We start from the raw sequence: 15,669 nt of genomic DNA, 5'->3' as shown, positions 1-15,669 counted from the left end.
GCAACTGCTCAGGGAGGTACTACCGTCCTGTGGTAGTAGGTTGGTAGACAGCAACTGCTCAGGGAGGTACTACTGTCCTGTGGTAGTAGGTTGGTAGACAGCAACTGCTCAGGGAGGTACTACCGTCCTGTGGTAGTAGGTTGGTAGACAGCAACCACCCAGGGAGGTACTACGGTCCTGTGGTAGTAGGTTGGTAGACAGCAACTGCTCAGGGAGGTACTACCGTCCTGTGGTAGTAGGTTGGTAGACAGCAACTGCCCAGGAAGGTACTACCGCCCTGTGGTAGTAGGTTGGTAAACAGCAACCACCCAGGGAGATACTACCATCCTGTGGTAGTAGGTTGGTAGACAGCAACTGCCCAGGGAGGTACTACCGTCCTGCCAAGTGAATGTAAAATGAAAACCTGTAATTGTTCTACATGATGGTAGGATTGCTGGTGTCCTTTTTTCCATCTCATAAACTTGCAAGATTTCAGGTACGAACTTGCTACTTCTACTTACACTTAGGTCACACTACATCTATATGAACAAGCATATATATACACCCCTCTGGGTTTTCTTCTATTTTCTTACTAGTTCTTATTCTTGTTTATTTCCTCTTATCTCCATGGAGAAGTAAAACAGAATTCTTCCTCTGTAAGCCATGCGTGTTGTAAGAGGCGACTAAAATGCCGGGAGCAATTAGCTGGTAATCCCTTCTCCTGAATAAATTACTAAATTTAAAAAGAGAGAGTTTCGTTTTGGGGCCACCCTGCCTTGGTGAGATACAGCTGGTTTGTTGAAAAAAAAAATTCATGTAATTTAGGCAGCCGGCCTCCAGCAGCAACAGCCTGGTTGACCAGGCAAGCACCAGACAAGCCTGGCCCATGGCCGAGCTCATAGAGTAGATACTCTCGAAATTCTTCAAAGGTATATCAAAGGTATAGTGATTTGTTTATGATTACTCCCAGATCCCTTTATTTGAATGATACATTTAACCCCTTGACTGTCGCAACCCCCAATCCTGATGTGTCTCCTGGTGTCGCAAAATTTAAAAAAAAAATTAATTTTTCTTATGAAATGATAGAGAATCTTTTCCCGATTGTAATGACACCAAAAAAACGAAATTTGATGGAAAATTTACGGAATTATGCTCTCGCGAAGTTAGCTACCTCAACGATATTTACAAATCGGCGATTTCGCCCACTTTGAGCCCTATTTTCGGCTAATTCCATTGTTCCAGTCGACCAATCTCATAGCTATTTCTTTAGGACTCCATTTTCTCTATAGATTGAGTACGAGAAACTGCCCATTTACCGATTTCAACTACCCAATAACGTGGTCAGAAATTTGCAATTTGGCCAATTTCACGAAAATTAAAAAATATGACAATTTCAAAATACAGTATAATTCAAAATAAGGTCCAGAATGAACAATGATCAATGCAGACATTCCTGGCTCTAAAATAACATTTTCTTTGCTCATCAGTCATGTCTCCAGGCCCCTCTGATATTACTCTTGCTTTCTATTTTGAATTTTTATTCAAACAAAAATTAGAAGACTTACTATTATGTAGACTACTGCAATACTGTAATAATTGTATAAATAACATCAACCCATTCATGACTGCATATTAGAATGGCTAGTTGGACATTTATTGGACAATGACATCATTTGTTTACTTTTGAACATCGGCAAAAACCAAACATTTCCCCTACTTTGAGCTCCATTTCCAGGTTCTTTTTATAGTAAAATCAATCAAAATCACCTCTATTTCTATAACATGTTTTCCATTCTATCAAATGAGACCAAGAAAACGAGAATACAACCATAAATACTATATGAAAATAGACCACAAAGTTGGCATTTTAATTAAAAAAAAGGTCGGAGTTTTTTTTTCTCATTATGCACCAGGATTTTTTTTATATGGTGCACACTGACCACACAGACCCATTCTCTCACATGTGGGCCTACCAGCTTTCTCCTGCTTGATTTGAAGCCACTAGAATTTGAGTATATATACGTCAAACACGGTACCTCATAAGACTTGTATATACGGCCGCGACAGTCAAAGGGTTAAGTGATGGAGTGAATGATGGTGAAAGTGCTTCTTTTTTTTTGGGTCACCCTGCCTTGGTGGGAGATGACTGGTGTGTTGAAAAAAAATTGTGTATGTTTATTGTGTAATTGTTAGTTTCTTTTTATTTGTATTACGTATTTACATATGTTTTGCATACATTAAATCGTGTATTTGTTTTTTCTTGATTAGGTGTTGACGGAAAACACAGAGCACAGTGATGCAGATTCCTATTCTTGGTGCTTACTGAGGCTAGCCACTCTTCGTGCAGCCAAGATGGTGGTAGGACGCTTCCTTGAAGTTGCTGGGGTCGAGTTACTTGGTAAGGGAAAAAAAGGTACACAGACACACACTCTCTCCTCTCTTAACTATTGTGCATCTGATCTCTCACTCTCTCTCTCTTGTAGTGCTACAGTAGTGCATAGTTGGCTACACCTCACGGACATTTAGCTACATAATGGTTATGTGTAATATACAGTGGTAATTCACAAAGAACCCTTACTTAGAGAGGAAACTTAAGATGGCATTCTGTCTATCCTTGACCATTATCAAATCACAACTGAGCAAGGAAAAGCAGAGAAGACCAGAAGATGGGTTGGAGAGATGGAAGCAGGAATTAGCTGTAGTAGTAGTAATATTAGTACTGTAGTAGAAATAGTAGCAGCAGTAGCAGTAGTAATAAAAGTACTGTAGTAGAAATACAGTGGACCCTCGACCAGCGATGGCATCGATTAACGATAAATCTGACTAGCGATACATTTTATCGCAAAAATTTTGCCTCGATTAACGCTAAAAAACTCGACCAACACTATTCGTTCCGTCTGAGACGCGTCCACTTCTGGCCAGTGTTTACAAGCCAGCCAGCCACCGCGGTCACTTCCAAGCATACAATCGGAACATTTCATATTATCACAGCCTTTTTAGTGATTGCACCTGCAAAATAAGTCACCATGGGCCCCAAGAAAGCTTCTAGTGCCAACCCTACAGCAAAAAGGGTGAGAATTACTATGGATATGAAGAGAGAGATCATTGCTAAGTATGAAAGTGGAGTGCATGTCTCCGAGCTGGCCAGGCTGTACACAAAACTCCAATCAACCATTGCTACTATTGTGGCCAAGAAAACGGCAATCAAGGAAGCTGTTCTTGCCAAAGGTGCAACTATGTTTTTGAAACTGAGATCGCAAGTGATAGAAGATGTTGAGAGACTGTTATTGGTATGGATAAATGAAAAACAGATAGCAGGAGATAGCATCTCTCAAGCGATCATATGTGAAAAGGCTAGGAAGTTGCATGGCGATTTAATTAGAAAAATGCCAGCAACTAGTGGTGATGCGAGTGAATTTAAGGCCAGCAAAGGTTGGTTTGAGAGATTTAAGAATCATAGTGGCATACATAGTGTGATAAGGCATGGTGAGGCTGCCAGTTTGGACCAAAAAGCAGCTGAAAAATATGTGCAGGAATTCAAGGAGTACATAGACAGTGAAGGACTGAAACCTGAACAAGTGTTTAATGGTGACACTGACAATGTTATGAAACACTTTAGGAATGTCATAAAGGAACGGGAGGTACAGGCCTCTATGGGCAGATATGTTGTGCGACAGAGGTCCAGTGACTCTCAAGCTGGTCCTAGTGGCATTAAAAGAAGGGAAGTAACCCCGAAAAAGGACTTGCCACCTCAAGTCCTAATGGAAGGGGATTCCCCTTCTAAACACTTAAGACCATCAACACACTCCCCTCTTCCCATCCCATCAATCATCACCAGATCTTCTATAAAGGTAAGTGTCATGTAACTGTGCATGTCTTCTTCAGTTTGTGTGTATTAAAATTAATATTTCATGTGTTAAAAATTTTTTTTTTCAATACTTTTGGGTGTCTTGCACGGATTAATTTGATTTCCATTATTTCTTATGGGGAAAATTAACTTGACTAACGATTATTTTGACTAACGATGAGCTCTCAGGAACGGATTAATAGCGTTAGTCAAGGGTCCACTGTAGTAGCAGTAGCGGTAGTAATATTAGTACTGTAGTAGACATAGTAGCAGTAGTAGTAATAGTAATAGTGATTTTTTTTTTGCTGTCCATCTCCTACCAAAGTAGGTTGACGCAACAGAGAAGAAAACACTTTGACTGTCTGTCATTCAATCACTTGTTTTGCCAGAAGGATGCTGACATCACAGTCCTGATAACCCTCCTAACTGCAACATCCCCACCCCTCCTTGAGAATGCATCCACCGCCCTTCTCACCTCCAGGACTCAAGTACCTGCTAACTTATTTCTTTGGATCCATTCATAAAAGTTACCTTACTCACACTCTAACAGCACATCACTGAAGAGCATTTTTCTACATTCACTTCTCTAACATTCGCACAAGCCTACTGGATGCTCAAGCACCTAAAAGTCAATGCCTTCTTTACCCTCATCCCTCAAATTGTTCCTTTAACAACCCCCTACCCCTCCTACTTTAGATTTATATTCTCTTCATCATGCTGTGCCTCTCTACATGCCCCAGACCGTCTCAACTCCTCCTCAATCCACTGAACTATACCCTCGGTGACCCCATGTTGCCTTTTAATTTCTGTGCTTTTAATTCTCTGCATGACATTCACACTGTACATTACTCTCAATTATGACATAAGCAGTACATGTACTACTTAATAATTATCAAAATTAACTAGCTATACATAATTTAGGAAGTGTAAATCATGGATTGCCTTGAAACTCAAATGCTGAATATGATTTGGCTATTTGTTTTTTCCCTTCAAGGGAGTGTCTGGATGCTGGTGGAGTCTGTTGATCCAAGGAATTGAAGCTACTTTTCCTGTGGATCATAGCTGATTACCTCCTATTCTTATGACCCTTACCTTTGAGGAGTTTCAAGAGTTTTTCTATTCCCAGAGCCCAGCCTTGGGCTAGGCTCATTTGGTGCTTGCCAGGTCAACCAGGCTGTTGCTGCTGGTAGCCTGCTGACCCACTTATTAATCACAGCCTGGTTTATCTGGCACCTGGTGAAGATACTTGTCCAGTTTCCTCTTGAAGACTTCTGCACTTCCCATGAATATTATTTGTATCTTAGTTACATCAGCACATGCATATTAGATTTGCACATAATTCTTACAGTAATTCTTTTTCAGTGGATGAAAAGACATGAATAATTTTCAGTTATGACTGATAGCGTGCAATGATGCTTGCAACAATGATAATCAATGATGCTTGCAACAATGATAGTCAATGATGCTTGCAACAATGATAGTCAATGATGCTTGCAACAATGATAGTCAATGATGCTTGCAACAATGATAGTCAATGATGCTTGCAACAATGATAGTCAATGATGCTTGCAACAATGATAGTCAATGATGCTTGCAACAATGATAGTCAATGATGATTGCAACAATGATAGTCAATGATGCTTGCAACAATATGATAATTTATTAAAGTTACTGACTGATTTTGCTGTAGATTTTTTTCATGCAGTCTTGTCAATTAACCTTTTATAAAAATTAAATTTTATTCTGTTTTGAGGAATTGTAGTTTGTGTATTAATCATGTTGATGTTGCTAAAGTATTTGTTCATTGGAGAAGATGTTTTAGCAATGCAGAAATTATTGGCAAATGAAATACCATAATACATTTTCTAAATTAATCCAACAGTGATATCTTGCATACAAACTTAATGTTTCAAGGGGCTAGTAACCCTTTCCCCTGGATACATTACTAAAGTTAAAAAGAGAAACTTTCATTTTTCTTTTTAGGCCACCCTGCCTTGGTAGGATATGGCCAGTTTGATGAAAAAAAATAACATTTATGTCCACTTTTGGCAACATAACGTTCCATGAATTTTAATGTTGCACTTTATTTCAAACCATTTATTTGCATTTCATGTATAAATGATCCATCATTAAAGTGAGTGGTGCTTACAGAGTTACCAATGCAAAGTCCACTTCTCCATTCTATTTTGCGGACTTTGGACCAGTGGCTGGATGCCCTAGTGACACACATAGAGAGCAAGAAAGGTCCCCCACCAGAGTACATTCCTGGATGCTTTGCTGAGTCTCAGGTGGTTGGGCCGGCCATTTTGAAATATCGTGGACTTTTGGAAACTCATAATACACCATTTGAGTGAGTATTATCTGTGTTTTATAGTGCTTCGCTTTACAGCACTTCACTAATTTGGACATTTCAGATTATACCCAAAAACTCATTTAAACAGCTCCTAATTTGCTATTATGGCATCCGTGCACCACTGTTTACATGCTCCATGAGCTCTATCTCGATTTTGTCTAGAAACTTTCCAAAGTTTCAGGCATTGAAAGTTATTATGTATATTATACTATTTTTGTGTTACAATGGCATCTAAGGGCAGATGTGATAAAAAGAGGAGTCGTAAGTGCCAAGTTACAAAATATGAGCTAAGCCAGGTGAGGGAGCAGCTGAGTGTCTCACTTGTGTTGAAGACACGTTAACACAGGAAGAACGTTACTCTGGGGCACAAAATATGTCATATATTTTTGCTGTCTTATACATTTTTGATAATCCATCTGTGACATGTACTGGAGAATCGTAAAAACATGCTACATATCACGTAATAGACGGTCAAATAGACACACATTAAAAGATCCATTGTACACATATTAGACCACTTAGATGATCAACTGGGAGTGATCCTGGGTGTGTTGCCGTGATCCTGGGTGTGTTGCCGTGATCCTGGGTGTGTTGCCATGATCCTGGGTGTGTTGCCGTGATCCTGGGTGTGTTGCCGTGATCCTGGGTGTGTTGCCGTGATCCTGGGTGTGTTGCCGTGATCCTGGGTGTGTTGCAGTGATCCTGGGCGTGTTGCCGTGATCCTGGGTATGTTGCTGTGATCCTGGGTGTGTTGCCATGATCCTGGGTGTGTTGCCGTGATCCTGGGTGTGTTGCCGTGATCCTGGGTGTGTTGCCGTGATCCTGGGTGTGTTGCCATGGTCTTGGGTATGTTGCCGTGATCCTGGGTGTGTTGCCTTGATCCTGGGTGTGTTGCCGTGATCCTGGGTGTGTTGCCGTGATTCTGGGTGTGTTGCTGTGATCCTGGGCGTGTTGCCGTGATCCTGGGTGTGTTGCCGTGATCCTGGGCGTGTTGCCGTGACCCTGGGTGTGTTGCCGTGACCCTGGGTGTGTTGCCGTGATCCTGGGTGTGTTGCCATGATCCTGGGTGTGTTGCCGTGATCCTGGGTGTGTTGCCGTGATCCTGGGTGTGTTGCTGTGATCCTGGGTGTGTTGCCGTGATCCTGGGTGTGTTGCCGTGATCCTGTGTGTGTTGCCGTGATCCTGGGTGTGTTGCCATGATCCTGGGTGTGTTGCCGTGATCCTGGGTGTGTTGCCATGAGCTTTGTGTGTTGCCGTGATCCTGGGTGTGTTGCTGTGATCCTGGGTGTTGCCGTGATCCTGGGTGTGTTGCCATGATACTGGGTGTTGCCATGATCCTGGGTGTGTTGCCATGATCCTGGGTGTGTTGCCGTGATCCTGGGTGTGTTGTCGTGGTCCTGGCTGTGTTGCCATGATCCTGGGTGTGTTGCCCTGAGCCTGGTTGTGTTGCCGTGAGCAACATTTAGAACTTTGCATTTGTCAATATTAAACTGCATCTGCCACTTCTCCAACCATTGCATCAGTCTATTCAAATCATCCTGGAGTGCTCTAATGTCCTCATTAGAATGAATTGGACGGCCTATTTTGGTGTCATCAGTAAATTTGCTTATGTCGCTATTTATTCCTTCATCTATGTCGTTTATCTAAATTGTGAACAACAACGGGCCCAACACTGACCCCTGTGGAACACCACTTGTGATGTGCATCCATTCTGATTTCTCCACATTTATGCAAACTCCTGCTGCCTATTTGTCAGCCATGCCTCTACCCAGGAAAAAAATTCTCCTATTCAGTGTGCCATAAGTTTCCTCAAATAGCCTCTGGTGTGGAACTCTATCGAAAGCCTTACTGAAGTCCATATACACAATGTCATATTCATTACCATGATCTACCTCCTCAAACACCTTAGTGAAAAAAGTTAGTACAGTGGATCCCCGCATAACGATTTTAATCCGTGCAAGAGGGGTAATTGTTATGCGAAATAACCGGTATGTGAATGAATTTTCCCCATAAGAAATAATGGAAATAAAATTAATCCGTGCAAGACACCCAAAAGTATGAAAAAAAAAATTTTTTACCACATGAAATATACATTTTCCCACACACAAAGAGAAGGATACATGCACAATAGTAGAGTAGTACATGCACAGTATATATTGTGCATGTACTAGTCTACTAAATGAAGAATAAATGACACTTACCTTTATTGAAGATGCAGCAATGACTGATGAGACACTGTGTCCTGGGAGTGCCTTTTCCTCCTGAGTACTGTAGGTCCTGTTTGGCATTTTCTTCCAGAACAGGCCTTATCACACTGTGTATGCCACTACGATTCTTAAATCTCTCAAACCAACCTTTGCTGGCTTTAAATTCACCAATATGAGCACTAGTTCCAGGCATTTTTCCCTGTTCACCTGGGTGTTAGTCGACTGGTGTGGGTTGCATCCTGGGAGACAAGATTAAGGACCCCAATGGAAATAAGTTAGACAGTCTTCGATGACACTGACTTTTTTGGGTTATCCTGGGTGGCAAATCCTCTGGGGTTAATTGTTTCTTGGTATTCTCAATAAGCCACACCAACAACGGTGCTACAGCAGCAGCAGCTGACGGTGGTACAGCAGCAACAGACGATGCTACAGCAGCAACAGATGATGTTACAGCAGCAGCTGACGGTGGTACAGCAGCAACAGACGATGCTACAGCAGCAACAGACGATGTTACAGCAGCAGCAGACGATGCTACAGCAGCAGCAGCAGCTGACGGTGGTACAGCAGCAACAGACGACGCTACAGCAGCAACAGACGATGTTACAGCAGCAGCAGACGATGCTACAGCAGCAGCAGCAGCAGCAGCTGTACCACCAATAGTAGCGATGGTTGATTGGGGTTTATTATACAACCTGGCCAGCTCGGAGACACGCACTCCACTTTCATACTTATCAATGATCTTTTTCTTCATCTCTATTGTAATTCTCACCCTTATTGCTGTAGGGTTGGCACTAGAAGCTTTCTTGGGGCCCATGGTCACTTATTTTCCAGAAAAAGCACCGAAAACACTGTAATAATACGAAATATTCCGATTGTATGCTTGGATGTTACCGCGGAGGCTGGCTGGTAAACAATGCCACCGGCGGAACATGTGAGCGTGGCTCAGGCCGCACATTGGACGTGTCTCGGACGAAAATCGGTGAGCGGGTTTTTAAGCGGTATGTGAGGCAAAATTTTGGCGATTAAAGCAAGCGGTATGCGGATTAATCGCTATGTGATGCCATCGGTATGCGGGGGTCCACTGTAAATTCGTAAGACAGGAACGCCCCTTTGTAAAACCGTGTTGAGATTCATTAATCAATCTGTGCCTATCAAGATGGCTACGAATTGCTTCAGCAATTATTGATTCCATAAATTTTCCCAGTATGGAGGTAAGGCTTATTGGTCTATAGTTCTAAGCCAAGGACCTGTCACCTTCCTTGTAAATAGGTATTACATTTGCCATTTTCCACTTATCAGGCACTATGCCAGTTTGTAGTGATATGTTAAAAAGATTAGCCAAAGGTATGCTAAGTTCCTCTTTACATCCTTTAACACCCTTGCAAACAGTTCATCAGGGCCTGGGGATTTGTTAGGTTTTAATTTCTCTATTTGTCTGAGGACCATGTCACTAGTTACCGCAATCGTGCATAGTTTATTATCGTCCTGTTCTACGTAATCTATTATTTCAGGAATATTGCTAGTATTTTCCTGGGTGAAAACTGAGAGGAAGTAGGTATTGAGAATTTCACACATATCCTTATCACTGTCAGTGATCTGACCAGAATTACTCTTAAGTGGACCAATCTTGTCCCTAATCTTACTTTTGTATAACTGAAAGAACCCTTTTGGGTTAGTCTTTGAATCCCTTGCGACCTTAGCCTCATAATTCCTTTTTGCTTTTCTTATTCCTTTCTTTATTTCTCTCTTTAACCCTTTGACTGTTTCCGACGTATAAATACGTCTTACGAGCCAATGTTTCTGACGTATTTATACGCATAAATTCTAGCAGCTTCAAATCAAGCAGGAGAAAGCTGCTAGGCCCACATGTGAGAGAATGGGTCTCCATGGTCAGTGTGCACCATATAAAAAAAATCGGGGAGCCAGTGGTGCATTGTGGGAATGCCATTTCAGTTGTCATTTTTCAGCATGTCTAGTGGTAAGAAATATGTGATTCCCCAGCAAATCTGGGACTCTTCTCTTCCCAAGTGATGCTCTAACACAGATGGAAGTGTCAGTGAAGATCAATTTCATGATTTGGAGGAGTTTGAGACCAAAAGCAATGGAGGAGGAGGAGGGGGAGGAGGGGAGGAAGAGGAGGAGGAGGAGGAGGAGGAGGAGGAGGGAAGGAAGAGGAGGAGGAGGAGGAGGAGGAGGAGAAGAGGAGGAGGAGGAGGAAGAAGAAGATGTAATAATATTGTTCCCTTGAAGCAAGAAAAAAAAAAGTCCACCCCATGACAGTGACAAGATAAGGGGAGATAACATCTGATAAGAGCTGACTTTGATGAGCATAAAGGAGGGTAATATTACATGACCATCGCCTCCCTTTGTTTTTGCTGGTACACAAACATTTCTGTCTGTCTATTTGTCTGTCTGTCAAGCTCCCTGTCTGTCCATCTAGCTCTCTGTCTCAGAGAGAGCCACAAGACTGTGTCATCACGTTTACTCACATCTTCAAGCAGAGTATAGCACTTTGTCTGGATTTCTTGGGTTATCCTAGGTAATTTACACTATGTATACTTGTATTTATGTGTACCTGTGAGACAGAGATAGGCAGACAGAAAGAGAGACAGATTGAAAGATATAGAATGAGGGAGAAAGATAATTAGATAGAATGGAGGAGGGGAAGCAGCATCCGACCCCATTGTTTTGACAGGGGTAGGGGTAGTGACTAATGAGATAATATGTCACTTTGACAGCTGCCGACTTCTGACTCAAAACAATTATAAGCCACACACTCGCACACAAGGAGGAGGAGGAGAAGGAGGAGGAGAAGGAGGAGAAGGAGGAGGAGGAGGAGAAGGAGGAGAAGGAGGAGGAGAAGAAGGAGGAGAAGAAGGAGGAGAAGAAGGAGAAGAAGGAGGAGAAGGAGGAGAAGAAGGAGGAGAAGGAGGAGGAGAAGGAGGAGGAGAAGAAGGAGAAGAAGAAGGAGAAGAAGGAGGAGAAGGAGGAGAAGGAGGAGGAGAAGGAGGAGGAGAAGGAGGAGGAGAAGAAGGAGAAGAAGGAGAAGAAGAAGAAGGAGAAGAAGAAGAAGGAGAAGAAGAAGGAGAAGAAGGAGAAGAAGGAGAAGAAGAAGGAGAAGAAGGAGAAGAAGAAGGAGAAGAAGGAGAAGAAGGAGAAGAAGGAGGAGAAGGAGGAGAAGAAGGAGGAGAAGGAGGAGGAGAAGGAGGAGGAGAAGAAGGAGAAGAAGGAGAAGAAGGAGGAGAAGGAGGAGGAGGAGAAGGAGGAGAAGGAGGAGGAGAAGGAGGAGAAGAAGGAGGAGAAGAAGGAGAAGAAGAAGGAGAAGAAGAAGAAGGAGAAGAAGGAGAAGAAGGAGAAGAAGGAGAAGAAGGAGAAGAAGAAGAAGGAGAAGAAGAAGGAGAAGGAGAAGAAGGAGAAGAAGAAGAAGGAGAAGAAGAAGAAGGAGAAGAAGAAGAAGGAGAAGAAGAAGAAGGAGAAGAAGAAGAAGGAGAAGAAGAAGAAGGAGAAGAAGAAGAAGGAGAAGAAGAAGAAGGAGAAGAAGAAGGAGAAGAAGAAGGAGAAGAAGAAGGAGAAGAAGAAGGAGAAGAAGAAGGAGAAGAAGAAGGAGAAGAAGAAGGAGAAGAAGAAGGAGAAGAAGAAGAAGAAGAAGAAGAAGAATTGTTTGTTTGTGTAAACAAGTTTTGTAAACAATATATTGATAATTATGTTTGTGTGCTTATTGTGTTGTATACAACGAGTGTATATATATACATTGCACCTTACTTTGGTCTCATAGGCCACATAAGTTATGTGAAAAAATAAAATAGTGAAAAAAACAACAAACCTTCAAATACAAGTAAACTAAAGTTTACCGGGTGAGCGGCAGTCGCCGCTGTTGCCATACGCGGCTCATTTTCTGCAAACTTCACGGCTCTATATCTCGGTAAGTACCAATGGCAAAAATTTTTTTTTTGGACTAAAACACTCAGAAAAATAATCTTAACATTTTCATAAGAAAAAATAATTTTTTTTTTTTTGAATATTTGGCGACATAGAATGACAGTTTCAGAGAGGGGCCTGAAACAGTCAAAGGGTTAATTGAAGAGAGGTAGGTTGGTAGACAGCAACCACCCAGGGAGGTACTACCGTCCTGCCAAGTGAGTGTAAAACGAAAGCCTGTAATTGTTTTACATGATGGTAGGATTGCTGGTGTCCATTTTTCTGTCTCATGAACATGCAAGATTTCAGGTACGTCTTGCTACTTCTACTTACACTTAGGTCACACTACACATATATGTACAAGCATATATATACACACCCCTCTGGGTTTTCTTCTATTTTGTTTCTAGTACTTGTTCTTGTTTATTTCCTCTTATCTCCATGGGGAAGTGGAACAGAATTCTTCCTCCGTAAGCCATGCGTGTTGTAAGAGGCGACTAAAATGCCGGGAGCAAGGGGCTAGTAACCCCTTCTGCTGTATATATTACTAAATGTAAAAGGAGAAACTTTTGTTTTTCCTTTTGGGCCACCCCGCCTCGGTGGGATACGGCCGGTGTGTTGAAAGAAGAAGAAGAAAGATTTCTTAACTGCCCATCCCTTCTTTTGATATGCCTATATATGCCTCTCTTTTGACCAATGAGATGTTTTAATCTATTGTTCATCCATTTGGGATCATTTTTGTTAGATCTAATTTCCCTACTCAGAACAAAAGTTGTCTGGGGAGCTAGAACTATGCTCTGAAAAACGTCATATTGGCAACCAAGATCACCTACCTGACCCATAGTCAGGACATCCCAATTTAGCCCACCCAGGTAATTTTTCAGTCCCATGAAGTTGGCCAGGCGAAAATCTGGGACAGAGATTTGATTGCAGTTACGTATCTGGGTAATTCCATGATTTACTGAAACTAAGTGATTTGTGATCACTTTCCCCAAACTCATCATTAACCTCTCAAGATTATTAATTAGTGACTCTTTGTTGGCAAGAACCAAGTCAAGCAGATTGTTTCCTCTAGTTGGTTCTGTCACAACCTGTTCTAAAAACCAATCCTGAACCATATCAAGAAAGTCATTAGACTCAAGATTTCCTGTCATATTGTACCAATCAATTTGTTTAAAGTTAAAATCTCCCATTATCACAACATTTTCATATCTAGATGCCTTATGAATTTCATCCCATAACAGCTTACTGCACTCCTATCAAAGTTTGGGGGCCTATAAATCACACCCAAAATTAATTTGTCACGACCCTCAAGAAACTGTAGCCAAACAGATTCTATGTTCGATGTTTTTAATCTTATATCATGTCTAAGACAACAATTTAAATTTTCTGACATACATTGCCACTCCACCACCCTTCCTGTTGACCCTGTCAGTGTGGAATAGTTTATAACCCTGTATGTTGCATTCAGAAGGCATTTCTCTATCTTTCAGGTTGAACCAGGTCTCTGTTATACCAATAATATCTATATTACCTACACTTGCAAGTAATCTTAGCTCATCTATCTTATTTCTTAGACTCCTACTATTTGTATAGTAAACCTTAAGGGAGCTAGCCACTCGTTGCCCTCTACTATCTCTCTTTGTTTGTTGATCAATTGATTTGCCATTACTAGCAACTTTATTTTGAATATTGTCTTTTAAACATATACCTGAGGTATCCCGGTAATAACTGCTGTTTTTAACCATACCCCCGGCCGGGATTGAACCCGCGGTCATAAAGTCCGCGGGTTCAATCCCGGCCGGGGGTATGGTTTGTTTGCAATCGTGTCATTACGATTTCTTGAGTGCTGTTTTTAACCCTAATGCTGCAGCCTGATTGTTTCCCACAAACACCCATACCTCTATAATCTATCAGTTTAAATTCCTAGACAAGTCATCATTTACCCTCTCAATCGAATTGGCTAATGCAACCACTCCATCCCCAGAGAGATGAACCCCGTCCCTTGCATACATATCACGTTTGCCAAAGAATAGGTCCCAGTTATCAATGAATGGAATTTGAAGTTCCTAGCCAGCAATTTATACCAATTGCCCTAGACATCCATTCATTGCCCACTCCCTTTCTAGGCAAGATGCTACATATGACTGGGATCCCTCCCTTAGACCTAACTACTTCTATGGCTGACCTGTACTTATCCAGCAGCTCCTCTCTCCTGCCCTTCCCAGTGTCATAACCCCCAGCACTAAGACAGATAATGGGCTTGTTCCCATTACCTGCCATAATATTATTCAACCTGCTGACTATGTCACCAATACCAGCTCCAGGAAGGCACACACTCTGTCTGACCTTTTTGCCTCCGTTACAAAATACACGGTCCATATATCTTACCTTAGAATCTCCAACTATTAAAATATTCTTGCCTTGATTAGCAGGGGAATCAATGGTACCTTCAGCCTCACTAGCCACTGAAGTACACTTGTCTTGGAGAACAGAGAATCAATTTCCTACCTTCACATTTCTCTATTAACTCTCCTCATTTTCCCTCTTCCTGAACTGTGAGCCACTTGCCACTTAAAGCTGCTGCCAGTATCACTGCTGGTGACCATTTCCTCCTTACCAGCTAAATCCTTCTCACACTCACTCCCAAACTCATCTATGTAAAGCTTCAGCCTCCTAGTTTCCTCCTGAAGAAGTAGAATCTCCTTCTTCAACACTTGAACCTGAGATTCTAAAACACTACAACAAGCCATGGTGCTTGGTAACAGCCTGCGCTAACTCCCAAGAGCTTAGGCAGGTATGACCGCAGGTGACCACTGACCTCAGCGTACTGACCACTGTATTCTGGCAGTTTTCCAAAGTTTCAAATTCACGACTCGCTGTGTATAAACTAAGAACGAAAATATTTTAATGTAAGGAATGTGTCTATTGTGCATTTATTTTATTTTCATATTGTTTTATTAAGTCTAGCTCTATTTCACACTTAATATATGATAGTGTAAAAATGTTGTCAGGCCTTTATGTGTATTTAAAGGTGTAAAAAATTATTCACTTTTCTGCGTTTTTCTCTTTACGATGGTATCCTGGAACCAAACCCACCGTATAATCAGGGTTCTCCTGTATGCAGTACAGTACATATAGTGTAAAACAGCAGTTGTACATTTCTGAATATTATTGTTAGGCCCAGAAGCTGCAGCATGAATGATAACATTGTGTTTTAATGTGAACGAATCGCAAAGTGATGTATTAGTCATGAATGACTTAATAATGATCCCAGATGGATCAAAATATCATGTAGTTTTGTCTTCATATTGTAGCTTTGTGTTGAATCATAAAGCAAGTTGATATTCCTGGTGAATATTGGT

General features: G+C 41.6%; 1 protein-coding gene across 10 annotated transcripts in view; it reads left to right on the top strand.

Annotated features, from left to right (window-relative positions):
- Nucleotides 1-15,669, top strand: part of Rbcn-3A (rabconnectin-3 alpha) — a 237,540-nt gene that overhangs the window by 158,351 nt on the left and 63,520 nt on the right. For 7 of the 10 annotated variants that reach the window (XM_070098328.1, XM_070098325.1, XM_070098320.1 and 4 more), the window contains 2 exons: nucleotides 2,248-2,392; nucleotides 5,978-6,176. In XM_070098328.1, the coding sequence (XP_069954429.1) occupies nucleotides 2,248-2,392; nucleotides 5,978-6,176 (344 nt within the window). The remainder of the gene's footprint in view (nucleotides 1-2,247; nucleotides 2,393-5,977; nucleotides 6,177-15,669) is intronic. The other 3 variants (XM_070098327.1, XM_070098326.1, XM_070098321.1) reach the window with 1 other exon arrangement.

Source organism: Cherax quadricarinatus, chromosome 62, assembly GCF_038502225.1.
Source record: "Cherax quadricarinatus isolate ZL_2023a chromosome 62, ASM3850222v1, whole genome shotgun sequence".
Taxonomy (NCBI): Eukaryota; Metazoa; Arthropoda; class Malacostraca; order Decapoda; family Parastacidae; genus Cherax; species Cherax quadricarinatus.
Note: the sequence above shows the minus strand (reverse complement) of the source record. Positions and strands in the feature narration are given on the sequence as shown.